This window comes from Myzus persicae, unplaced genomic scaffold (genome assembly GCF_001856785.1).
Source record: "Myzus persicae strain clone G006 unplaced genomic scaffold, MPER_G0061.0, whole genome shotgun sequence".
In the NCBI taxonomy this organism is placed as follows: domain Eukaryota; kingdom Metazoa; phylum Arthropoda; class Insecta; order Hemiptera; family Aphididae; genus Myzus; species Myzus persicae.
In genome coordinates this window covers 799,020-826,648 of record NW_019101460.1, presented here as the reverse complement: position 1 = coordinate 826,648, position 27,629 = coordinate 799,020, and the positions used below count along the sequence as shown (strand labels likewise).

General features: G+C 27.6%; 2 protein-coding genes across 21 annotated transcripts in view; one reads left to right on the top strand and one right to left on the bottom strand.

The window, feature by feature from the left end:
• The first annotated feature begins 81 nt into the window (after positions 1 to 81).
• On the top strand, positions 82 to 5,249 carry LOC111029197 (SAP domain-containing ribonucleoprotein). Its single transcript, XM_022308108.1, has 8 exons — positions 82 to 490; positions 1,232 to 1,331; positions 1,392 to 1,456; positions 1,518 to 1,631; positions 2,445 to 2,612; positions 2,674 to 2,766; positions 4,379 to 4,462; positions 4,790 to 5,249. Exons 1-8 carry the CDS (start codon positions 440 to 442, stop codon positions 4,946 to 4,948), a joined length of 834 nt encoding a protein of 277 aa, XP_022163800.1. The 5' UTR covers positions 82 to 439; the 3' UTR covers positions 4,949 to 5,249.
• A 7,957-nt stretch (positions 5,250 to 13,206) lies between these two features.
• LOC111029202 (calcium/calmodulin-dependent protein kinase type II alpha chain) overlaps positions 13,207 to 27,629 on the bottom strand; it is a 52,664-nt gene continuing 38,241 nt past the window's right edge. For 2 of the 20 annotated variants that reach the window (XM_022308116.1, XM_022308119.1), the window contains exons 12-18: positions 24,685 to 24,777; positions 23,415 to 23,471; positions 21,470 to 21,631; positions 15,936 to 16,011; positions 14,948 to 15,042; positions 14,738 to 14,864; positions 13,207 to 13,384 (exon numbers count right to left, since the gene is read on the bottom strand). In XM_022308116.1, coding sequence (XP_022163808.1) covers positions 13,240 to 13,384; positions 14,738 to 14,864; positions 14,948 to 15,042; positions 15,936 to 16,011; positions 21,470 to 21,631; positions 23,415 to 23,471; positions 24,685 to 24,777 — 755 coding nt within the window. In that variant the 3' untranslated portion in view covers positions 13,207 to 13,239. Of the gene's footprint in view, positions 13,385 to 14,737; positions 14,865 to 14,947; positions 15,043 to 15,935; positions 16,012 to 16,454; positions 16,518 to 21,469; positions 21,632 to 23,414; positions 23,472 to 24,684; positions 24,778 to 26,963; positions 26,970 to 27,629 lie in introns of all 20 variants that reach the window. The other 18 variants (XM_022308123.1, XM_022308125.1, XM_022308124.1 and 15 more) reach the window with 13 other exon arrangements.

Genomic DNA, 27,629 nt, shown 5'->3' with positions numbered 1-27,629 from the left:
TATCACTTATGAATTATGATATTGATGTTGGTCACTCTGTCGAGTTCTGTTTAACACAAAATGATAAGATATCGAAAAAAAAGGAGAGAAAAAGTATAAACAACCGACGGCCGACGCGCTGACATTATAGTACATTAGTTTATAACTACATAATACATTAGCTATTTATTGCACACACATTCGTAAAGTAATTATTTATTAGTTAATTTTTAATCATTATTGATATTATATAATTATCCTCATCGTAAGTACCCCGGGAAGTACACACGTTTCGAAAATTTTTTTCCGGTTTTCTCGAATTTCGTATCAGACACCGGCGGCTGGGTGTGTAGTATAAAATATATCATAAACGATCTGGCCCTCGTCAATATTTCCATTTTCGTACCGTTAGTTTCCTAACTTTGATTTAATAGTGCTGCTGTAGATTTTTTTGTTAGTTATGTCGGATACGAGTAACGTCAACAGGCTTGAAGAACTCGGCAAAATGAAGGTAAGTACTGGGTAGGAAACGTGTTTCTTGTCGTCAATTATTGACAACGATTGTTAAAAAAAAAAAAATTGTTTATTGATGCGAATTATGAACAGCAATGTTCAATTGTTCTCTGTTTTTTCGCTTGTATTGTCTGGTTACAGTAGTACGGAATAATGATTCTCAATATTCTATTAATCGTAGCTAGATATAATTCCGGTATTCATTACCCCTCATTCAGTAATTGTGATTTAAAAACAAGTTATCATAGATAGGTAAGTGTGTCATTTAACTGTCAGTAGGTAAATCAAAAAAATTATGTTTAATCAGTGTGACATTGTGTTATTATTACTGGTTTAAGATAATTTGCTTGGTTTTACAACTTGATTAATCTCTGTGTACACTCAATTTTTGTCTGATGCCACTAATTTTTGTAGATCTTTCTGTTAAGACTATGCTCTATATTTTACATATACTGAAATGTAATTGTTGACTAAGTAGGTAATTCAATGTTAAAATATGGAGCTCTATTTTCATTTTGAAGATTTTGACCAATTTAATAATTAGCCTCCAATCGTATATAATATACACTACTAGAATTTTTAATAGTTGTATTGTTTTGTATGCAAATTATAAAGTATTGATTTTATGTATAATAAATAATAATATTGAGTTATAATAGTTTATACTAAGAAACTCTAATTAAAAAAAAAAAATAATAATAATAATATTAAACTAATTACCTACATATTTTATTTATAGGTCAATGATTTGAAGAAAGAATTGAAAGCAAGAGGTTTGAGTACAGTTGGAAACAAACAAGAACTCATCGATCGCATGGTTAATCATTCAGAATCTTCAGGTTTGTTTGGCATAAAAATTTATACAAGATAGAAGGTTTAGAAAACCAACGAAAATTCAGTTTTAGATATCGAGGACACTGTGCTGGATGAGCACGACATTCTAGATGAAGATGACGCCTTAGAAGTAATTATTGTTGATATCATTCTAAACTTGTTTACTCATTTAAGTTAATATTTTATTTTAGGATGATTTGGGTTACTCCGATATTGATGAATCAAAAGTTCTAGGCGACATTGCAGAGAAAGAAGAAAACAATGTGGAAAATGGCAATATTCATGAAGAAAAAGAGGTTACACAGGTATTTTATTCATTATAATTTATACTAAAGGATTTGTCATGATTCTTATTTTTAACAATATCTATTGTGTTGTTGGTTGCGGGGTAAGACATTTTTTCCCCTTGATATTATTTTGATTATCGATTTATTGTTTTAAGAGAATGTCAAACCAACATGTGTTGGGTTTTTTTACTTCTTCTAATTACAAACATACATATTTTGTGTTATTATTATTAATATTAGAATAAATTGACTACGATTAAACTAAAGGTAATAACTTAATCTTTGTTTTATAGTTGATTTTTCAGGATATTAAAGTTTTTAAGCGTAAGATGAATTATTAAAATACAGTAGGACGTCGATTATTGAGACTAATTTAATGTCAAAAGTGGTTCATATACGCAAGTATCTGAATCATTGACCATAATGTATGTATACCGAATTACCGACTCTGCAGCAATAGCTAATAATCAGCATTTGATAACAATTGTATGCAATCAATTTTATATATTCTAAATAACTTTAGACAAGTGTCATACAAAAACAGTAGATACCTAATCGATTATAATTATGTGCCATAAAGGGAAATTTTTTTGTCCAGGTAATCGACATTCTACTGTATATAAATGTTTATAACTCTCTTAAAAATTTAAAAATACCCTTAAATAAATGCAAATTGGCTATTAATTGATACATACAAATTATTGAGAGAATTTCTTACTGCCCAATCATTGAACTACTAATAAAGAATAGACATAACCCACAACGGAATTAAAATAGTATCACTTCAAAATAATTATAAATTGATTGCCTTTTAATTTGTATCATTTTAAGGTAACACAACCTAAAAAGGTAACATTGAAACGCACTTCTGTAACTGTGTTGAATGGTGATGGTATTAAACCACAAGAAGAAGAGAAAAAAAGTGAAGACATTGAAGAATCAGATGGTAAGGACCGTATCATCAAATTAGATGACGTTGAAACTATGAGTCAAATTGAGGTAAATATTAAAATGTTTTTATTTTTAATTAATGAATTGTAGTACTTAAATTTATTTATAGAGGATACAAATGAGAGCAAAGAAATTTGGTGGTGAAGTGTCTGAGGACAAAAAATTGGCCCGACTAATTAAATTTGGTGCTGTAACTGATCAAGTATGTAAATGATAATTAATACTTGTATTAAACTAAAAAAAATAATTAAAAATTATAAAAGTTGAATGTATTTTGTAACTAATATTATGTAAATGATTTTCCTTCATGTATGTGTTCATTAAATATAGGTAACTCACTAAAATTGTACAGAATTTGCTCTGATGTAGGTGTTGTGTATTTCATCATTGAGTCGGTCATTGATTGTAATGGATGTGTTAAATTCGAATTCAATAATAAATCATTGTCTACAGAAAACAATTCTGATCAGACTACTAGTGTTTGGAACGTTCATTAAAAAATTAATTCTTTCATGTTTAGTCTTTAAAAAAAGAACTTGCTCACATTCATGTTTGTGTTTTTTTTAAATGAACACGTTCATTTAAAAAACGATTGCATTCATTTAATTTTTCATATTAAGAATTAAAATAAGAAAATATATTAAATGACAAATAAATTGAGTGTCTTAAAAATCGTTCAATTTCATTCAAATATAAAAGTTGTTTATGTTCCGTTTGAAAAAAAATAGTGAACTCGCTTTTCGTTCATTAAATATGAATGTGAATGTGTGTTCATGAATGATGTTCTTTCCAAACACTGGAGGATGCCTATATTTTTGAGAATGTTTTAATAAATATTTATATTGCTATTAGTAATATGGTAGGTTGAATTCATTTTTGTCATAAACAAAACTCTTAAATTGTTTAATAATTAAAATGTTAGTACTAGCTGTTATTTACTTGTAATTTAATATTGAAAAAATATATGTGGGTGGTTTTTGACTAGAAAATAATTTAAAATTTTTGTAATTTTGAACTTTAAATTCTGAAAGTAATAGATCATTACATACAAAAAATGATTCTGAGCCTATATTTTTAATTTTATTTTATGATAGATTTATATTGCTATCATAATATTTTATTTTACTATTCGTAATACGATAAGTTGAATTAATTTTTTTCCAAAAACATTGTATTTTTTATATAATTAATATTTAATTATTATAATAGTATATATTTTTATAATTTATAATTATTATTAACTTTTGGCCAATACCAACTTACTGTAAAACTGTGTGAATAGGTTTGTGATAAAATTAGTTTATAGCATAAAACCAATCCTAATATCTTGAAAACATCATTCTGTACAAAATATATAAAAAAAACTAAAATTACTATTTTTCGTTCTCTTATTCAAATTTTTAAAATAGAAAATGTTCATATATTTTTTTAGATTTTTTTGTTTCTGTATGAATTACTTTTGAGGAACCTTGTGTTACATTTTCAGACTATACCTAAAACCATACAATTTGCCAAAACCATTAAATAAATTTGCAAAGTTGTGAGATTTTGACAATTTTTATGAAAATTTTAACTTAAAATGTTTATAAAAAAAATACAGCACTCTAACTGTTCCAAGGTTATGCAGTTTTTTACTACTTATTTGGAATAGAGTATGGAAGATTATAAGATCTAATATGTGTTACTGATTTTGTTTCACAAAAAAAATATAGGGCAATACTTTTTGTTTGTTTAACTAAATGTATGACATAAATTGACACAAATGATTGCTATATAATAGTTAAGTTTAATTAATAACTACCTTTTTGAATTAGAAACCAGTAGCCAATGCTGATAATGACAAATTAAAAATGAGAGCTGAGAGATTTGGTGAAACCGTTTCCAAAACTTTGCATGATGTAAGTATATTGTTATTTGTTATCTTGTGTGTTCATTTTAACTGAGTATAATATACTCAAAAAGTTATGTACATATATTATATGTATATAATTTTTAATTTGACAAAACATAGTTTTAGATTTTGTATATACTACAAGCTTAAATTATGTGTTAGGCAGAATTCAGTCGCTCAATTAGACTTGAGTTATTATAATTTATGACTTAATGTGTCATTATTTAACATGTAAAAAAACACTTGTAGTAAACCAAAATCATATTGACTTTAGTCTTATTTTAATTATGCGTAATGTATTTTTTATATGAATTATTACTCTTTTCTTATATAGAGCGAAAAAGAAGACAAACTTAAAGCACGTGAGCTTCGTTTTGGTTCAATTGACAAAACTGTATTAACTGCTATTAAGAAACGCACTAATGGTGATGTTGGAAAACAGAAAAATTCTAGAGGTGGTAAAAGGAGTTTTCCATACAAAAAACGGTATTAATTTTTTCTTTTGTAATGTATTTACAAATTGACTGTGTATTAAATTTTTTTATATTGATTCCCACTATAATCAACAATATCCCCTTAAGTTTTTTTTTATCTGTATCAAAATCGTTATTAGTGTATCCGGATTTATTATAATGAAATAAATAAAAGGAATTTGTACATTCCTTTATTAATCTGAAAACATTTAAATTAATTTAGTTTTACTACACAATAAAATCAAATTTCTTTGTGTGTTTGAAATACTTAAACTTTAGAAAAAAATAAAAAAATAAATATAAATAATTTGGTTTAATAATTATTTTTCATTTTTTGTACTATCTAAATTTGTTGTGCTGAGTTCTAGATATTGTCCTAATGAATACTTAACATTGTTGTTGTATTAAAATATATTTCATACATTTTCTGTTCTTAAATTTAAATGAAAATTGTACGATAAATATGACTGTTCATAATTTTCTCATGAGGTTGATAATGCATATTTTATGTAAACCTCATAAGCAGGGTTTATAATTTCTAGCATTTGCATACTTTTTTTGAGAGGTCCTAGAGATGATTATGTCAGGTATAAATTTGTTTCAGAAAACCAGGAAGCTATGGTATTCAAAATTTGATATTGCTTTTTTTATTGCATATTCAAAGTTTATAGTTTAAATGGTATTTTGCTTTTATTTACGTGTCTACTTCAAAAAATTTGATTACCATGATACCAATTACTATAATTTTTATGTAATATTGTAGATTTTTTTTTTAATTTCTTAAATTTTCTTTATAAAGTTTTTTATGCCTAATTTTGTTTTGCATTTATTAAATTTTTAGTGTTTATATGACAATGCGTATTACAACATTTTTTTAAAGCCATAAATTATGAGCTCTGCTTATAAGCTATTTCTAAACAATTACCAAAACTGCTTTAGTTCGTTACATTCAATTTTTCAATAAAGAATAGTTTACTATAGGAACTTACCAATAAAATACGTATTAATAATTATAATATATTGTGCACAATGGTAGAATTTTTTATGTATTTATTTGATTCATTGAGCCATGAATAAGTAGTTTTTACTAATGTCGTCAAATAGGCATATAGTGAAAACTTTTTTTGAACATTTAATGTATACTATTTAGTTCATGGAGTTGAATCAAGTTTTCATCTTGACGTCTTGACTTCTACACAGGGATGTGACTTAAATACACAGTCACCGTACGGTTGGCTGATGGGTGTTGCCTGACTATCTTCGACCGTAAGTGGTCATTGCTGACGTTCCCTTTTAACGCTAATGGAGTTTAGTCATATCACTCATATCTAACTCAGAACTCTTGGTATTTAATTTAGGCAAGTAGAGGTTTTTGCAATCTATACAGAAAATGGTGATAACTGCTTATGTGAATGAGGGACAAATATAAGAGTAGTTTTATAACATATGATCTACTAATATTCGGTACTATACAATACTCGGTAAGGTGTATTAGACAGTCCATTTAATGGAAGACACTCATTATTCCAATAACTATCAACTGTTAACATTTTTTACTTTTTGAATAACAACATAATCATTTTTAATTCCTTGTTCCAAATCAGGATATATGGAGTATTTCGATATGTTAAAATTGAATTTCGGATCAGTAGCTTATGAGTTACCTATAAGAAGTTATTTAAAGTTAAAATAAGTGGAGTTGTCAGGGGTACCCCATATAATTACATTTAATGTTTGTCTACCACTCCAACTCCACACATCATTTTAAAATTTTTTTTTCTAAAAGATTTACAATTTGTAATAATAAATATAATTACAAATGAGCATCCTTTCATCTAAAACTATAAGCTATAACTTAAAAGTTATAACTAATAAGCTACTTGTTCAAAATTTGATTTGTATACTTTAAACACTCCGAATAATATTCTGCTTCGGAATATGAAATTTAAAATAATGATTTAAAATAGTAAAAATGCCTTTTTGTAACGACTTAAAATTATGCAAAATAATTTTTTTCAAAAACGTTAGTTTTTTTTTGAATAATAAGAGTAAGTATATTATATGTTAAATGGCGACCCCGAAACTGTAATTCTTGTTTAGTTGTATGAGATTGCATTTAATCTTAATCTTAATTTTCTGGGTACAAAGCACGATGTAGATATAACATTTTGTCTACATCTTGATACTTGATAGTATGATACAAACGATTGAGGACCACCAATAATATTGTACTTTTTAGGTATGTATATAGAGTATTACATGATTGCGAGCGTTTTAATTTGTTGATGACACGATTGCCAATGATTTGTTGAGCTACGTTATTAATTGTAATTTTTCATACTGTTGTATAGAGTATGGTAATTTTTCTATTAAACTTCTTATTATAATATATATTTTTTATCTATGATAAAATATTCTTTTCAAATATTCGGGCTTCGACATTTTCCGCCAAAATCAACGTTTATATTTACTGACTTCCGGCACAATAGTAGGTAATATACTAATACCTACATACTTCCACTTTTTTGCTACCACAAATTTCAGTTTTTATATTTTGGTTACCAATTATTGTAAGAACTATATTATATTATTATAGACATACCTAGATAATATTTTCACAATCGGCGCCTCGCTCCATTAATTTAGGAATGAGAGGAAGTATTACGCCTTACTTTTGAAATACTTACCTGTGACAATGAAGATAAAGCGTTGTTGTGATTTTATTTTATTATTTTATCAAGCTTCCACTTGTATAACTTACAGACGTTTTCTATGTGAGTAAGGTTATTAAAATTATTTATTTTGTATGTATATATTTTTAGTACTTAATAACTAATAATATTGTAAAATACTTTATATCTATTTGAAGTATTACTTGATTGTGTTCTTTTGAATATTTTTAATTAATAATCGATTACCTATAATAGTTTTAGTCTAATTTAAAGTTATTTTAAAATCATTACCAATTTTATCAATAACGTGACATATTTTTATACTTTTATAGTAAGGGGTTCCCAAAATATATAAACTGAAACTTATAGTGACAAAAAATGGAAATATTTATCATTATACTTGTGGTAAATGTACTTGGGGCGGAAAACCGAAAGTTCGATAAATATTCAGTGGTGTCAGAGAAGGGAGGTGGCCAATCTTTATTTCGGTGATTCACAAATGCGGAAGTATTACACGGTGTCGTACAAAACTAATTTGCTCCGTTGCCGATTGTATTTATCACATTTTTTAGTCATAGAAATGGTTGATATTAATATAACATATAGCCATATAGGTAAGTCATATTATAACATTATTTTGGTATTTCCCCAAATACTAGCTTACCCATCTGAATAGTTTACAGTGTATTGCATACTTACAAATGTGTTATATAGACTCATCAATTATCTGTTCGATTTTCGTTCGTACGTATATTGCGATCGCATTATTGTGTTTTACTGATGACTCATATATTTTGAGTGAGTTTATAATTTAAAATTAATAATTCGAAAATTCGTATTATTGTATCAAAGAGAAATAAGAAACTGTTAATGGCTATAAATATATATTTGGTGTTCACAAATGCGATCAACTTTTTAAGTGTCTTCCGACATAAATTGCACCACATTTATTTTTCAAATTCAGAAAAATAAGTTCTGGACTCAAAAGCCGTATAAAATCATCCTGCTGACACTCTTAATAAAATAGAAAAACAAGTACAAATAGAAAATCTAAGCGACTAGCAAATAAATCAGTTTCTAGTAAACATCAAAACTATTCGTACGGAGAAGTTACAGAGAGTTACTCTAAACCTCCAGAATCAACAGTAATAAGACACCATGACATTAAATCAATGAATGATCAACGAAGAAAACTTTTTCCTGTTCTTCGAATATCATTAAATAATGCTTTACAGCAGCTGAGGATTTTAAAAAACTGATAAATGTTTCAAGTTTAAAAATCAAAAATGTATCTTTTGTCCGGTAGATGCAAGTTTTATTTGCCTTACTACTTTTGAAAAATTAACTTCTTCATTGACGGAAAATTTGACTATTCATTTAAGAACTTTTTACAGCTGTACTCAATGCGTAGTTATAAAAATGGATTTTATTTACCAATACTTTATTTTATTTTTTAAAAGATAACTCAAAACACTAACGTACACAGTTAAGAAGTATAGTTTTTCGTATACAATGATTTTATATTATTGAATTCAAATTTAACGAATCACAGAGACTCTAGACACCTAATGTACAGCAGAACATCTCTCCCTCTTATTAGTCTTACCCACTTTTAGATTCTGAGCGGAGCGATGAATGTATTGATTTAACAATGATGTGTGTTCTTTTATTTTTTTATTTTTATGTCTGTCATCACGGTTTGGGGCAGTTAATGTGCTTCGATTTTCTTGAAAAGCTACTTTTCTGGTAGTAAAGTGAATCTAGTTGGTGCATTCGGGAGGTCAAAATCATAAATTTTTAATAATTTTCAAAAGTGAGAAGAAAAACAAACAAAAGATTAAGGTAAAATGGGAATTTGACCCAAAACCAGTTTTCAAAAAAATCGATTTTGGTTTTTAGTATAACTAAAAAAATTGATTTGCGATACATGCAATTTTTACTGAATGTTTGTGTTAGCATTTGCTATACGTCATACAATTTTCAAAATATTTTGATCCTTGTTGAACTTTCTTAAGCATATGAAATTTTCGATTATTATTTGTTTTTTAAGAATTTAAAGTTTGTGTACCTTTATAAAAAAAAATGTCTACTGGAAATTCAAATTAAATTTTTATGAGCCTTTGGAGTTAAAATCTTTACAAAATTAGATTCATTCGATTTCTCATATGTAGCGATTTTCTTATTTTGATGTAGGTAATTCAAAAACGAATATAATTGTAGACATTTTAAATTTACACCATATTTTTATTTCAGTGATTCATATATTTCATAAATTTTTCAAATTATTTTGACTCGTTTTAAGCTGCTGGACAGAAATTTAATACCATCTATTACAGCGACCTCGTAGACACCTAATGCACTTATAGCAGAGCGACATTCAATTTTTTTCGTGCTTTTTTATGCTTTTGAATTGAACACTCAACTTACATCTGATCATATTCATAATATAAAAAGGAAATCATACATACAATATTATGGCCTGCAGAGGCTCAAACAATTACTTGAAAAAAACTATCAAATGTTTTTGTCGTCAGTTTTGAAAAAAAAAATATCGCTTTTAAAGTTTCTATATAAGCGAAGCGAGTGATGTGTATTTGCGTCACGACCATAACATTATATCAATAGCACAAGACAAGCGTTTCTGTATCGAAACACCGAGATCTTTTACAGAGGTGTATTATCGCCGGAAGTGTGTCGGTATTGTCATTTCACATATTTTGTCCGTATAAAACGTATTGACTAAACGACAATGTACTACCAACCTATATAGATATTATACTCGTGCGAGTATACATATGACATATCTGGGCAGGTTTTCATTTCATGTACGGCCAATGGGTGGTTATTTGAACAACAACATGTACTATATAATAGTACCCATGTTATGTGGTACAATTGATAATGTGTTGAGCTCTGTTTCAAAAGTATTACTGTCACACGGCGAGAAGATACAAATACATATCGAGCTTAAACAATATGTGAATTGAGTGATGTCAATTGATTCGTCCGTACCGCAGCATTTATTGGTCGCGTATTGTCATAGTCCATAGAGCTATTAGTTTATTTTTCCTATATAGACAATAGAGATAATGATAATTTTTTATTTTCTATGACTATAATATAAAGAATCAGTGCAAAAATCGAATGTTTTTACAGAGAGATATAGACACAACATTATGCTATCGCTCGTTGGCTGTTGGAATCACAATCGAACTAGATATTTTATGTAATCGAAAGATGCTAGAAAAGAAAACTAATTTTGAACTAGTCAACTTACACATTATTATTATATAGGTTATTATTATTACCTGGTTTATGTTAAGACGATCATTTCCTATTTTATTAACATAATTCTTATACAGGTACACAAACGTACAACGCTGTAGTCTTGTACATATTTAATTATTTAAATTTATCAACATTTGTCGTTGAAATAATTAATTTTTTTATTAATGCTATAATAATAATAATGATAATAATAATAATAATAATAATTATAATGATAATTACAATAAAAATTCAAAATCAATAATAATAATAATAATAATAATAATTATAACAAAATTTCAGAGCTAAAATTAATATAATAAATGTTTAATAATAATGTTACAGTAATAAACGGCGAACGTGATCGTTGTGTTTAAAAAAACGTTATAATCATTTTTGTAAATATGTTTTGTTGAATATTTAATATATGATTTACCTGCTAAAAAATTGATAGTATTGTACTAGGAAAATTGTATTATTAAAAAAAAGCATTTTATAATATTTATTATTATATAGTAGTAAACACAATAAGCACCAGTCTTTTTATAATAATATATTATATAATATCATAATATTATTATGTAGACTTGTATTTTTTTTTCAAAATGCTATTAAAATACCAAGAAATGATTTATTTAAATTGAAAAATGATTAACTTTTTTTAAAATGCATACATATTAAAGTATATTTGTATACATACATATGCCATTTTTATTAATTTTTTTAATGTAACTGACCGATCATAGTCGTTGTCCAAGAACGAGAACAAGTGTCGTTTGAACTCAATTTATTATATTTTATATATTATATATATAATATACATATATAAACCCCTAATGATAAAAATAAAACAAAATTTCGTTTGACTAGAATAATAATAATATTAATAATATAATAATAATAATAATTTAATAATTATGTAGGTTAAGTATTATACAAGTGTGAGGTGAAAGAACAATATATAATATAAGATTCTTAAAAATTAAAAAGAAAAGAAATTATTTTACAATTTAATTTACATAGGGTACACGCCTATAAAATATTGTACGAATAATAAGTAGGTATTAAATTTTTTTTCTAAATTGGTTTTTTTTTTATTTAACAATGAAAAGCATTTTATATCATTTCGAAAAAAACATGATATTATCGCGATTTTATTTTAAATAGATAGAAACGAATTTAAAGAAAAAAAATGTATAAGCAGATTCTATATATTATTATGTATAAACCAATTGGTGGAATTTCAAACAATGAATTTGATAATATGATAGATATGTGTTGTAGTTTTGAATATTATATTTTGTGTATGAAAAGTTAATACGAAAAAAACATTTTACGAATAATACGAATTATACAATATAATTTAAATTAAATAATTGTAATAATTTATTAGGAACGTATATATATATATATATAATATATATATACAACTGTAATAATATATAATTTTGTTGATTGCGAATTTAAAAAAAAAAAATGATTATGAACCTAGAATACTTCCATATTATGCGCAAGTCTTTTTAAGTATCAAATAGTATATTTAATTACAAAAAAAATGTATACATGGAAACAATAAATATTATGACAAGATATAAGAAACAACTGATTTATGTTTATTTAATTAGTTCCATAGGCCTAGGAGAGATGTAATAATATTGTTGGTTCGGCGTTTTGTACGAAGTAATAATATTACATTATTTTTACGAATGATTGAAAAAAGTCAATTAAATTTTATAAATAATTGGTATTTTTTAATTGACTACGAGTAATATTTATTATTGTATATATAATATATGTAGATGGGTATACTACTAAAAATGGATATAAGTTAAAAATATGGCATGCCCAAGCCAAAATTACTGAAAAAAATTGTCATAAATCTTGACATCTTACATAATGTGCAAATTTTTTGAATTTTCATAATAATTATAAGTGCGTTTTAATTTTGTTTTTTTTTCACAAGTAACTTTATTACATTGCAATATTGTATTATATTTTTGGCTATCAATTTTGAACTATTTTTCTTTATGTCTTTAAATATAGCTCTGTTGCTCACTTATTTGCTAACAGAATTTTAACCACACTGCAGTATTTTATATGTTATTCGTGTTTTGTAATATATATATATATATATATATGTATGTTATACACACACACATAAATATATATATATACATACACACACGCACATATATAACCGTAGATAATATAATATAAAATATAACGATATTATCAACTTTAAGATCAGTCAAAATGAAAAAAAAAAACAAGATAGAAAGAAAGAAAGAAAAAAAGGAACAAAAACATTGTTTTTATAGTGGGCCTCTTCGTTTGTTCTGTATGACCATCGATGTCTTATCGCTGGCAATCGGCTATTTATTGATGGCGGACGGTGAAAACACGCTGCTGGTGGATGCTACCGATGCTGACCGGTGTGAGTGTACGTTTTGCCATTTATTGTCACGTCTGTGCCACACTCTGGTCTCTTCGTACTGGTGCGATCTAGGAACTCCTTGTCTATAATGGCATAACAAGAAAACAGTTTTTGCGTATTTAAATTATGAAATCGTCTGAAATCTAATCAATTATTGTATACGCCGTCAATAATACTTAAAATCATACACAATCGGGCAAAGAATAAAAACACGATGGAAACATTTCATCTTTACATTAGTTCATAGTCAACCTGTCATAGATTATCAAGGTAAAACTTCCCGAGCAGACGAGTATGGTACTATGGTGTCCTAAATAATTGTATGACCTGTCGCATTTGACATGACACAATTTTTTTCTCAAGACCATAATCAGTAGTTTATTTAAGATTTGGACACAGGCACAAAAAAGTACAATCGCATTACGCAGTGTGCCAACTGCCAAGACTAGATCTACGTCGCTCTTAAACACATATATGTACCTATATTGCCTATACATTACGCCGTGTAACTTAACTATCCGAATGTGAGTAGTTCAGGGTAGTAGTGTATTTGTGTGTTATTAATATGGATATAAAGTTATAATAAAACAGTAAACATTTTTCACAATACTTTATATACGGGGTTCGTATAAAGCATCTGGGACTAGCTTATAAATTATAACAAAATACCAAATATTGATGTTGTTAAAAATGGGTATGCCATAATATTTATCGTTTAAGATGTTCCTAACTTAAGAAAAAATTATATCTCCCCGCCCCCCCCCCAAAAAAAAAACACCTTGCAAAATGATGGTTTATGATTTAAAACGCATCGTCCATCTTATTTTCTTTGTTTTCTCCCATCTCTCACTAACAATGGAACTTTTCCTATAACTGAAAAGAGTTTTCACTTTTTTCTCCACAACACAAAAACATTTATAAATTGCTTCTACATTATCAACAACAATGGCCTAAGTGGAAAAATGTTTTTTTTTCAATGAAAGACGTCTGAAAAACTTTAATACATGAGGTCTAGGCATATAACTATGTTTAAAACACGACCATATAACTTCTAAATAATTTGAAGTAAAAAAAATGAGAGGAGGGGGAGTTAGAAAAATAAAAGTTTATATCGCCACAGGATAGTGTGCTACTTCAGAAAAAAATTTCAGTAATTTGAAAATATGGTCTTTAAGTAAACTTATTTATTCTGAAAATCAGAACTCGAATAAATGTACTATTAAAAGAAAAAAATTGGGGATGAGAATGCTTAAAAATCACCCTGTACATTATTAAAATAGTAATAATAATTGTGTTTTATAATAACAAACAATATAAGAAATTTGAATCGTAAATATTATTGTATCCTTAATTTCTATCAACCTTAACTTGTCATTAGAGAATTTCCAGCGTTGGAACCGAGAAGTATGTAGATATTAAATAAATAAATAACTTACTTGTCGATGTATTGTACGAGTATAATGTATGCAATGCAAGCTGCATCGTCTCCAAGTAAATGCACAGTGGGGTTCAACACAGTCGTATTAATGCCTCGATTCTTACCTAAAACTGTCAAAACGGATTCTATACACAACCTAGTGAACTGTGAGCTTGTGAAAAATGTTAATTTCAATATAAAACTAAATTACAAAGAAGCATAATTATACCATGGTCGAAGTAAAATTTATGAAATTCCATGCCTTCCAATAGGTTTCCGAGCGCTTCCGGTTCAAATGCTGTCATATGAGGATCGCAAATTTTCCTAAAAAATAAAATTAACAATACACGTGTACTACAATGCATACATTTTAATTATCATCTAGTAATTAAAAACTCATAACTATACTACGATTAATAATGCACGATCATTAATATTATCAAATTTTAATTAGTTTTCCTGCTGCCAAAATAATATTATTTCGAAATTAATTTTGATAGCCAGGTGAGAATAATACACACGGTATACAATATAAAATCAACTGTAAGTGATTAAAGTTATAACTTAATGTGTTTATTAAGTATAGTTATTTCCATCTTTTATTTTCTTCAGTTTTTTTGTTGTTTAGATTATCTCAATAATCATCTATTATTATTAGCACTTCAATTTCACCATTAAGATGTTAACTTAAATGATGAGTTGAGCCATTATGCTCGTTATTCGTTTATTGTAATTTTTACTTAAGCTGACTTTCAGATGGCCCATAAATTGTTATTATTATTGCATAGGTACTATGTGAATATTTATACCTGCGACTGGAAAGCATTATCATATTTATTGATGATCAGTGGAAAAAGGAAAATAATCATTCAACTAAGTTTCATTCATACTTTGAAATTAATTGATTGAAACAAAAATGTTTAAGCTAGGTTACAATCGACAAAAGCTCTTTCTAAAGTTTAAATGTACCAACTGATAAATAGGACTATTTTTGGAACTTTCACAATAAGAAAAAAATCATTACTATAAAAAAAATGCATTTTTCATTTTGCTTAGATACTTTATGTTTGACACCTAAAAATCACAATTTTCGAAGTAATTGACAAACAGAATAATCTTACATAAACGAATTCATACATTGACATTTACAAAGAACTAAAACTGAAATATTTATTATTATAATATTTGTATAAATTATATAAATATATTATACGTACGTATATCCTTCGAAATCAGCATTGTTGATCGATTCAATAAGTTGTTCTGTGATTTTAACGATTTCTTGTTTGCGTGCTGAAATAAGACCATTGGGATTATAGGCTGTTATGATTACGTATAACATACACTGTATAGGTTAACGTTTACTCTCGGAAAATCCGACAGCGGTATTATTTTATTATTTTTTTTTTTTCATTTTTCAAAAGATATTTTAACATCAATGTGTATAAAATATTATATTTAATATCATTTTAATGTTTATGGATTATAGGTATATTATACAAAAGCTTTAAACGCAATACGAGTGGAATAATAAAAAATAGTATGTAAAATAATCATAATATATACAGGTATTGTAAAAATAAAAATAAATATATATAGGTACTCTAATAATCAAAACGGGGTTTCAACAAAACGTATAATATGTACATTTTAATATTACCGTGTGGGAAAATGTGATATTGAAAATTGAATATAAAATACTATCTAGATTTGTATTTGTAGTTGTTTGAACTCACCTGAACCGCAAGAGTTAGTCGAGTGCTGCGAGAATGTCTTGTTGGGACAGACAATCCTCACGTCTTAGCGAAAATGTGTGAAAATAAAACATAAAAAGAAAAAAAGAAATGCAAAAAACGAAAACCGATATAGATGAGAAACAGAGAACAAAAACAAAAAAAAATAAGAAAACAGAGAAACACGCACTATATTTTATCATATCAATGCGTGTTTCATCCTATATATATATATATATACGTACATATTATATACTTATATATATATATGAATTGTATAATATTATTGTTACGAAACATAAATACATTAATCATAATTCAGTCTATGTTTCTATATCGAAGATTTCGGTCGTTTTTCGTGTATATGCATTGTTTTATCGAGTTCGAGTGAAATATTAGGATGATACATGGTACAATGTACTGAAGAAGATTATTGATTGTTATAATTAGAGCTGCAATTTAAATGAAAATTGGAATTTTTTTCTATGGTGGTGGTGCTATATAACCTGGTTCGGGAAAAACTGTTTCATATTTCATTCAACAATAATGGATATACCAAATTTAATTTTGCATATTTCTTTTGGGATTTTTTTATGATTTTTAGGGCGTATTAAACGTAAATTGAAATTTAAAAAATGTTATTTTTAGATTTGAACTTAAGTTATATATATATACATTCTACTACCGACCCATAAACCATTAAATATTTATCTAATTTAACAGTTGACTTCGAGATTCCATTCAACTAACATAATTGATACGAACTATTAATTGAAAAAAACCATGATTGATAGCGGTATGAATATATGATCTAACCTTACCTGGGTATCTAATAATTATTATCTAATTATTTCATGATTATTGAATACAAATAAACGAAATTAAGAATCATCAAATCAATTTTACACCAAATTATTACTAAATAATTAAAATAATATATTTTTTTGTGAAATGCTTTTAAATGTTTTTTTACACCTAATATGTTTTCCACAATTACAATCGTTTAGTACAGTTTTAAATGTCTTGCATTTTTTTGGTTTTCCAGGGCATAAAATCCCAGCTCTAATTATAATATATACTCTACCTGCCTACCTACCACTTCGAATCGAATGGCGACGGCGATGAATCAATGAACTACTAACTGACAATTACTACTAATAAAAACTTCTTATTTATAGGACGCATTGATACGGCAGATGATAAATATACATGTTATGTCGTTAGTTTTTGAGTGCGAATAGTTATAGGACACTAAGACACACTTTAAGTGCATACGCTGGTGAAATCATATTGCATACGTCATATGCGAATATAACATCAATACATTTTCTCAGTTGTTTTTTGAATTTTAACTCTATATCATTCATAAACACTTTAAGTTCATTGTTTATAGATAAGAAAATAATTTTAAAAAGTTAATAACACGGAATATGGTTTATGAGATCTTAGAAAAAAATATATTTCACCAACAACATATTATTGCACTAAATAACTAAAAATATTTAGACGATTAGAACAAGAAATAACATTAACATGAACCAAATAACATACGATCCCTATAAGTTATAATGAGTATTAGTGACTCATAAATGGGCTTAAATACAGTACCCTTACTATAGTTTTTACCAACTTAGCTACTTGAAACGGAATCAAAACTGTGAAAATAGACCGAGAAAATGCATATCGTATTACGCGTAGCAAAATTAATAATCACCTCGGGCATAATATTGGCAAATATATACTCATCATATCATAGGAAATATTTTATTCTATTTTACATCATAATGGTCCCTATATATTATATACATTTAGGTACAAACGGTTTTTTTCTTCATATATACTTACAAGCGTCCTCCGAAACGAACGATTCCATCGAGTTACCGGGTTCCAGACGTTCTACGGCGGGTTCGTCGGGACATTTACTGCAAAAGCACAACACCATACTNGGGGGGGGGGGGAGGGGGAGGGGAGGGGTGATGGGTGATTTTGGTTGGGATGTGGGAGTGGGGCTACGCGGCGCGGCGGCGATACGACTATTTCAGTATTACTATGGTATTACGATAAGCTGCTACATACATAGAAGATGCATATTATTGTTATATTATACACTGAAGGCTGTACATAGAATACATCTGTCGAAAGTCTCATAAAATGATATGAAATCGTGATATTATGCGGTATACAAATAAATTTACGTGTGTATTTTAAGCACGGAACTCACCGGGATCGCGATCACAAACGACGTATCAATAACCGCAGCAGAAGCAGCAGCAGAAGACGGTGACCGGAGCGTATATTTAAGTAGGTGTGTGTGTGTGTGTGTGTGTGTGTGTGTGTGTGTGTGTGTGTGTGTGTGTGTGTGTGATGTGTGTTATGGGTACATTATTCGAGAACGAAATAGAACACACTACAGCGGCGGTAGTGACTTGCACGACGACATGATTGTTCGCGAAAAATGATACGCCTGGGAAAACACTTATATACAACAACGACGACGACGACGACGACGACGATGACGAAGAAGATGATGATATTAATATGATATCTCGATTTTTAGGCGTTTAGCCAATTCCAAATATATTATAATAATATGATGACGACACCGCGGAACGCACACGACGAACGGTGTTACAACGCGCAAAAAAAAAAAAGAACTCGATTAAAAATATATTTTATGGTAATCGTATATAAGGGGTAAATATGATGGATTTAGTTTTATATCATGTGCATAAGTAATTGTAAAATATTTAACTGCATGACATTATAATAGCTAAATAGCGAGTGTGACGTTGTGTGTGTTTATAATTACAACAACTGTGCAAACGTTTTTAGTTTTGTGTTATTTTACACGTGTTTTAGCGCCAAAATGCCGCTATTGCTGCCCGACTTATTAAAAAATGACACGTCTTTCCTATACACATAGTATACTTATACGATATAATTTATAATTTATAAAATATGTTAGTTCCGCAGTGCACAGAAACGTCACCATCGGAAATTCGGAACTTTTGCGGGAAACACGTTCGTGTACGTTTGTGTGTTATCAGTGTGCAGGGTTGTATATTAGTAATAATGTCGAACCCTTTCACCCCCACCCATCTTACGTACACACTGACATTTCGTTTGATGATTGGTCGTTTGTGTTCACGCGTGTCTATCCATTATATTATTATGCCTTTGTTAATATACATTATATTTATCGTCATGTTATTATCGTTTGTAGTTTCTTTTTTTAAAGTATGACCGTAGAAAACGATATAGAAATATGTTTACAATATATATATAGATATATCATGTATATGTAATATATATATTATATAGATTATAGACCAGGCGCAGAGAACAACAATAAGCCTAACGACATGAAAATACCTATATAACTGCAGTTACGACCTTTACGTAGGGGTCAAAGTTCAAAAATCGTATAAGTACATGATATTTTCGTAGACTCGTCGCAAATTTATATACTAGCATAATATATGGTATTAATAATTATTATAGTGAAGATGAAAATAACTAATTATAAATTTATTCCGATAAATATCTTAGAATAATATTATGAACAAATTGTTGAAAATATCAGGAAATTCAATGATATGAAATAGCATACAACGTACCACCTATACTACCTGTATATATACATATGTATTGTAGTATAGGACAACAAAAAACTATTCAAACTACGATTGTAAAATATAAAGTCCTTTATAATCGTGATTCAGAGGTATATAGATTTTTGAGTATACATTTTAGTCAAAAATATAAAAACCAAAAAACCATGTGTGTGACGAACCTATGTTACGGATAATATAGATGGGTATGTACGTTTCACGTGAGTGGGTAATAACTTACAATTTGTTAGTATTTGGTAAGTAAAAATATTATACTTAACACATAAACTAAGACTATTTAATTCTTTAGAACATTCAAACCTTGTGGTAAAAGAGAAAAAAAAGATTGTTAAAGCGCAGTTGAAAAGGCCTTTAAAAACATTAACACACCACCCCCAGAAAAACATTAAACAAAACCTAACCGCAAATCTACAATACTATAGTAGAATACCCAAAACCGGTTAGACCAGAGGTATTCAAACTTTTCGTTTGTTGAAAATTTGTTGACGGCTCCCAAATTATAAATGACAAAAAAATCAATGTTTATATGAATGTAATTTATATTTTATTATTTATTTTTATTATTTATTTATCATATTACATATTAAAAAAAATTAAAGCTTTATTTAGCGAATGATTATAATAGTAGACAATTCAACGTTTCCCAACCTATGTGCCTCAATGATAATAGTAAACGTTTTTGGTAAAAATATTTATTGGTTTTCAATTATACTACGCGGCTCTCTTCGACAACTCCCTCGACGCCCCTGAGAGCCGCAACTCACAGTTTGAATACCTCTGGGTTAGACAATCTTTCGTATGCTGAAACGAAAATGGTTTTTGTGTGAACACGTTGTGTGGATATACCTATAGGAAACCATGCAATACGATCAATGTTAATAAAACGATACATGACTGGCGAGTGGTATCTGCTGATAGACGAAAATTCGCAGCAGACCTTGACGGACTGGCCGCCATGCCAATGATATTCACATAATACAGTGGCGTAGCCAGGGGAAGGTGGTGGGGGTGGTTGTAGCCCCCCCCCCCGAAATTTTAAGGAAATTAAAAATTATTTCTATGCTCTATGAAAATTACCGCAAATACAAATTTGTGTAGCCGTACAGGAAATGCAACTTAAAATGAAACCTGGACATCAGTATGTTAAACTTATTGGAGACCCTAGTTAAGCCAACTCTATGTAAACGTATTAATAGAAAATGTCTAAAAAAAAAAAAATGCTGACATACTTAATATTATTAAATTGAAATGACGTTACTATAATAAGTATATTATATTAAATGCATGTAAATGGCACACGGTTTGTTATTTGTTAGTGTGTTATAAAACGCAACCCGAAAAGAAACCACGCTTATATTTAGATGAGACATCAGACTTTTTTCTAACCTTGTGCCAGGACATTTTGGGGGTTGCCGGTGACGACTATCGACAGTTTATTATTCGTCTTGGATCCGAAAGACGTAGACGAAGAACTCTTGAAGCAGCCCAGCACGCTACCAACGGAAGAGGACGACAACGCCGGTGACGGTGGCGGCGTGCCGACGTTCCCTAAACAATTGCACGCTATAAAATATTATATGTTGGTTGGACGGGAGTACGGGACTTCAACGCTGTGGTTCTGGAAGAGTGGACGCGAAAGAGGTATTAGTGAGCAAAGTGAAATGAATAGATTTAATAAAATTCTATTTTTTAAGATCAATAAAATCTTATGCGATTCAAATTGTTGGTTGTGAAAAACCATCTGAAGTTCGGAAAATTCGTGTTATGCTAGTGCTCCAGATTTTCATAACGTATTCACCTCAAACTTCAAAGCGTTATATCTACATGTTTCTGACTCCAAAAGCCGCAACGATTGCAACATTGAAACGATAGGTAAGTAATAAACGTTATAAAAGATGATAGATTCAAACGAATCCAATGAGTATGATGTCACGATAACACTTATGTAACTCATTTCAGTGAACCTTCGCCACAACATCACTCAAGCCAACTTCGAGATCTGTAGCTAAAGTAATGATAAAAGACACGGTGGGTTCTATCTCATTAGACGGGCTTCCTTATTGTGTTGTGAATTTAATGGTATATATTAAATATACGAGTATGACAGTTGACCAGCTTATACAATAAACTATACGACTGTGCCTATATAATAAGCATAAATGTTCATTAGACAAAAATTATAAAAGTGTATAATTAAAATATTATGACGAACAAGACGTATACAGCGATTACATTTTTTTTTATAAATATATATTATATTGATGAACGATAAAACAATGCATACACAATAAAATAAATATTTAAAAATTATTTAATGATCTTATTATACATAACGGTATTAGCAAACAATGGTATAATACATATTATGTTATGTTTGTATTAAAGCTAGATTTATATAATATAATATATATTATATTATGACATATGTATATAATATATTTATATATTTATATATTTTATATACAGTATATCCCGAAATTCCCATAACTCTAAAGAATATCTGAGGCAAATCAATTTTTTTCAATTGGTTTCTTCAAAATTATATAACAAATCTAATTTAATGACAATTTAAAATTTTTTTTGAAGAATAACCTTTTTTTCTCGGAATTTATCTTTGCAACTTTCAAAATGTTGTTAATCTTTAAAAAAAAATACTGATTAATAAGAATGGACAAAGAAAAAATTGGTTAAATTTTTAGTTTTCTTGAAATTGTCTACAGGTTATTAAAATACATAAACGTATTTATTTAAACCAAAACTTGATTAAAATACGTACTATTTTTTTAAAAGTCACTAAAAATATCTTCCAATTTGTATAAAGATTTGAGTACAATTTAAAATTTTATGATTTTTTTGATTATTGAAAAACTGTGCATTATAAATTGTAATACATTTATTTAAAAATAATTATTTTTTCTTAGTTAACAAAATGTCATTAAATCGGAATATTCTATGTAATTTATTACTTTCGAAGAAACTGTATTCAAAGAAGTTGATTAGTCGTGAGACCCAAATGTGTTTCGAGAATTATGGGATATACTATATATTATATATCCATATAAATCGACGTGAAAGCGGAAAATATAAACTATGGCTATATGTTAGTACGTTAACTTCGAATTAAATAACAATACTTCGGTAAGTACATAGTATAAGTATATAGCTGATCACTATACAACGTAGTATATTATCATATGCTCAGCACGAAAATAGACTCGACTATATTCTTTAACTCGAAAAATAAGAACAAAAATTTCACGTTTCCGCGTTCATATTGTTTTTGTGAATAAAATATTATATAAAGGTTGGTTTTATCATTGTTGATATTTACCTTCCGCATCTTTGGCAATTACTGTAGAGCTCCGGTCCACAGTCCCTTTTTTGTCCTCTAAGAGAAAAACACACTTTTCACATTGGAGTCGTGACAAATTGGTAACACGGTCGTATACGATCTTTTTGTTCGTTATTTGTTTGTTTGTTTGTGTTTTTTTTTATGTTAGGATAGTGAAATGTGTTTACAGAACGGGGTTTCAAACACGTCACGGGGGTAGTATTCCCTACGCATGCATAATATACACAAAACGAGAATAACAAAAAAAAAAAAAAAATAGTAAATAAAAACCAACGAAAACCTCCTACACCGGGTTTCTAAATGTCATATTATATTATTATATGTATATTATTTTGTCTGATGATATTGTATGGTGTGTGTATTATAAGAGAATATTATTATGGCCATTTTGATTTACCCAACGTCTGCGGTCCGTTGTGATAAGATCCGTTTGGGATTATTCGAGGTCGTATGATGATAATATTTATAACAATAATAGTAATAATAATAATAATAATAATAATAATAATAATAATATAATATGTGTGTCCATTCGACGTCTTTGCTATTATTTTAACGGGTGTTCCTAAGAGTGTAAGCGTCACACTGCTCTTATTTACACAAGCAAGCAGCTCAAGTTTATGATAATATATATATATTATATGCGTTTATTCACAGGGATGATTATTGCAAGTTGACTGATGGTTATACAATTTTTATTCACAAAGTATTTTTTAGATATTCACGTTTAACAGTGCGTTCGTCGTGCATGAGAAGATATTATTTTTTTTCCAGATATTTTATGCACGAAATACGAATAATAATAATGTATATACATACTCATTACTCACATTATATTACTATAAATGTGTATTATATAGTCAAACATAATTTTTTGTACAAATATGTATAATATATTATATTAGTTGGAAGTGCAAAGTTTTGAAGAAAATAAAGAAATAGCGATTAAATATTAACTATTTTTTACGACGATGTATTATGTAAGTATACATTATTGTATATTCATTTAAATTGGTTTATTTAGATTTCCATAAGGATTTCCAACATTATGTTTGTTTATTAAATGTGAACACATGCAAATTATTTAAGATTTAAATATTATAAATTTAAAACACGATTAGTTTAAAAATTTAGTTGGGTAATATAATACCTATATTATGATAATGGTACGATTATTTTAAAAACTCCGGAATGTGTAAAATCTTATAACGATTTTATCATAGGATATATTTTATATATTTTCACTTACCTCTGACATCATCATCTTCCAATGTTGTGTTGCTCTCAGTTGATTCTTTCACTTGAGAACCATCACCTTTTTTGTTGGTTACAATACTGCGACCTGACAACCAATATAAATGATAAGTGGTATATATTATATAATTTACTTATAAAATATTAATTCAAACACCAATTAGGTAGTTATTAAAACATCTAATAGAATAAAAACGAATCTCTAAAACAATAAAATATAATAATATATTTATATTATAGTACATTATCAAGTTGAAAACCATTTTGTATTTAGATTTTTTTTACGTGTAGGTAGTCAAAAAATGGTACAACAAAAAATGTAACTGATAATATTATAAAATATAAAAATATCAAGTAAATACTACATTTTATTCAAAGATAACCTTAAACAATTAAAACAGAATTCCACACTGATTAAATAAGGGTGTATCAAATGCAAATATTAATAATAATAATCAAATAAAAAATGATTAGACGAATGTCACTTGATAATTAATATTATAAACTAAATTGAATCACTGTTTAATTTTAATCGAAATGTATACATTGATATTTTATGTTTATTGATCTAGCAAAAATTTAATAACTTATTGAAAGTAGGTAAATATCATGGGAGAATAGCTACTTTTTTACCAGGATATATTTATCAGGGTGACAGGGTGAGACATAACTAGAGCCTATATATATATTATATACCCCCTCTCCAAATTTGAACGGTAAATTATTTAATGGATCACTTTTTTTTTTAAATGTTGATAAACCTTATTTCAAATTTGAACGAGTAGTTTCTCAGTTATTAAAATGTTTTTACTAAGGATAATAAAGTCTAATAGTCCTTAAAAATGGTTTTACAAAAATATAAAACAGTTTATGTAACATTAGATTTAGAATTTATTATACTTGGACTATTTTTACAAGTTATGAATGTTGACAGTATAAAATTAATAACTAAAAATTTTAAATGACCATGGCATCCATATTCCCCATCTAAAACCCATTACCATAGAACTATCATCCTCTGTAGGTACTTACACAAAGTTAAATAACTCAAAAACTACTTTTTCAAATTTTGATTCTAATACATCTACATTTTCAAAACTATTATTCATTGAATAATTTACAGTTAAAAGATTGCAGTCTAATTTGAAAATCTCCGTAGGGGGACATCTGTGGTGAGATCCACAAATCTCAAAAATTTTAAGATATGGTCACCAAGTATATTAAAAACTGTGAGTGAGTATGCTTGGAGTTTCACTCTCTATATTATTTATTATATTTTATTGTACCATAATATAGTTTAAATTAATTTGATATTTATTATTCTGGTTTTCAACTACGTATTTAGAGTAAAGGTACACTAATAAATTCAATTTTAAAGAATTCAAAATATTCAAAATACAATTTATTCTAATAGATGTTAAAAAAATTATTATTATTATGAAACATAAACATTTAAATAAGTAAATCCAAAATTGCAATCAATTGTTTACGAGCACAATTATAAATCTTACAAAACTTGCTAAAATCATTATAAACGTGAAGTGCAAACATTATTTAATTTATTATAAAAATAATTTACTATAAATGAATATTAAGGTATTAATTTTAAAGTATTCAAATTATATAATGGAACTTACAAAAACAATTTTGTTATAAATTGAGAACTAATAATTTATTTGTAAAATTATGTTAACTACAATAGTCGGTTTTATCGAACCTCGTAAAAGTATTGAAGTAATTGATTTAAATTGTTTTATGCTGGGTAAATTCAATTGATTTTTATCTATATTCAAGTTTTAATTATAATAACTCTAATCAAAATTATCAAAGTTCTTAATATTCCAGCAAAATAATAATATTCAATAGAAACAATAATTCAACGTGCATAATTTTATTCACGAATAAACATTCCATAATAATATACCATCCTTATGCTAAAATTGGATTAATGTGAAATACAGTTCGTGCTTTTATAAAAAATAAGCTTCATATATTTTATAACATTGTATTAAACATGCGTTATGGAAAAGCATAACAAAAATAGTTAGTGGAATAGCTAAAACCGTTTCCCATTTTCAACAACAACCCTGCAAAGTGTGTTAGAATTAAATTAAAGAAATATAAAAAATATACGTCTATAGTTTATCTAGAGTAATAAATAAAATTAAAGCGAATGCCCAAAAATGACTTTTAATGCCAAAACAATGACGTCCACAAAAATGTTAATGTAAATTGGAACAAAAATATAAATATTTGTTATAGATACAGTCTTACCACTTCCTGTTCCGGAAAATTTTATGGTAGATTTTGAAGAAGGTATAGAAGTGTAGTGCGTTTAGAGAATATTCGCGAAGAGTACAGGGAAGAGTGAACGAAAACAAATAAAATCACAAAAACAAAACAAATGATGAAAGGTAAAAATAATTTACATGTATTGTGATCAGACCGATGAACATAAAAATGTGCTCAACATCAATTATTTAATGCACAACAGATTATTTTTTTTTATATTCATCAAATCGTAGGTAATAACATTGTAGGTATGCTTATTATTTGTATTGATATCAATAGTAAGCGCCTCGTATAGAACCTCAGCCTTTTTATTATAAAGTTATTGAAATAATCAAACAAACAATTTTATCAGATACACTATATTGTAATAGGTTGGTATAACTAATAAATAATGGTGTGATCCCTTCCACTCTCGTCTTGCTAAAATCGTCTTTCAAAAATCGATTTTCTGTTGATTTAGAAAACATGCATCAGATTAGGTACGTTAGTATAATGACTGTAATTGGGTACTATTAGTTGTTTGAAAATTATTTTAGTATTTTTATTTACATTCAAAATTGCTGATCAAAATAATAAAATGTTTGGTTCGAAGTGGATGATATTGTGTATTATTTTTCTTTTGGTTTTTTTCACTCTAATTATTGTTTG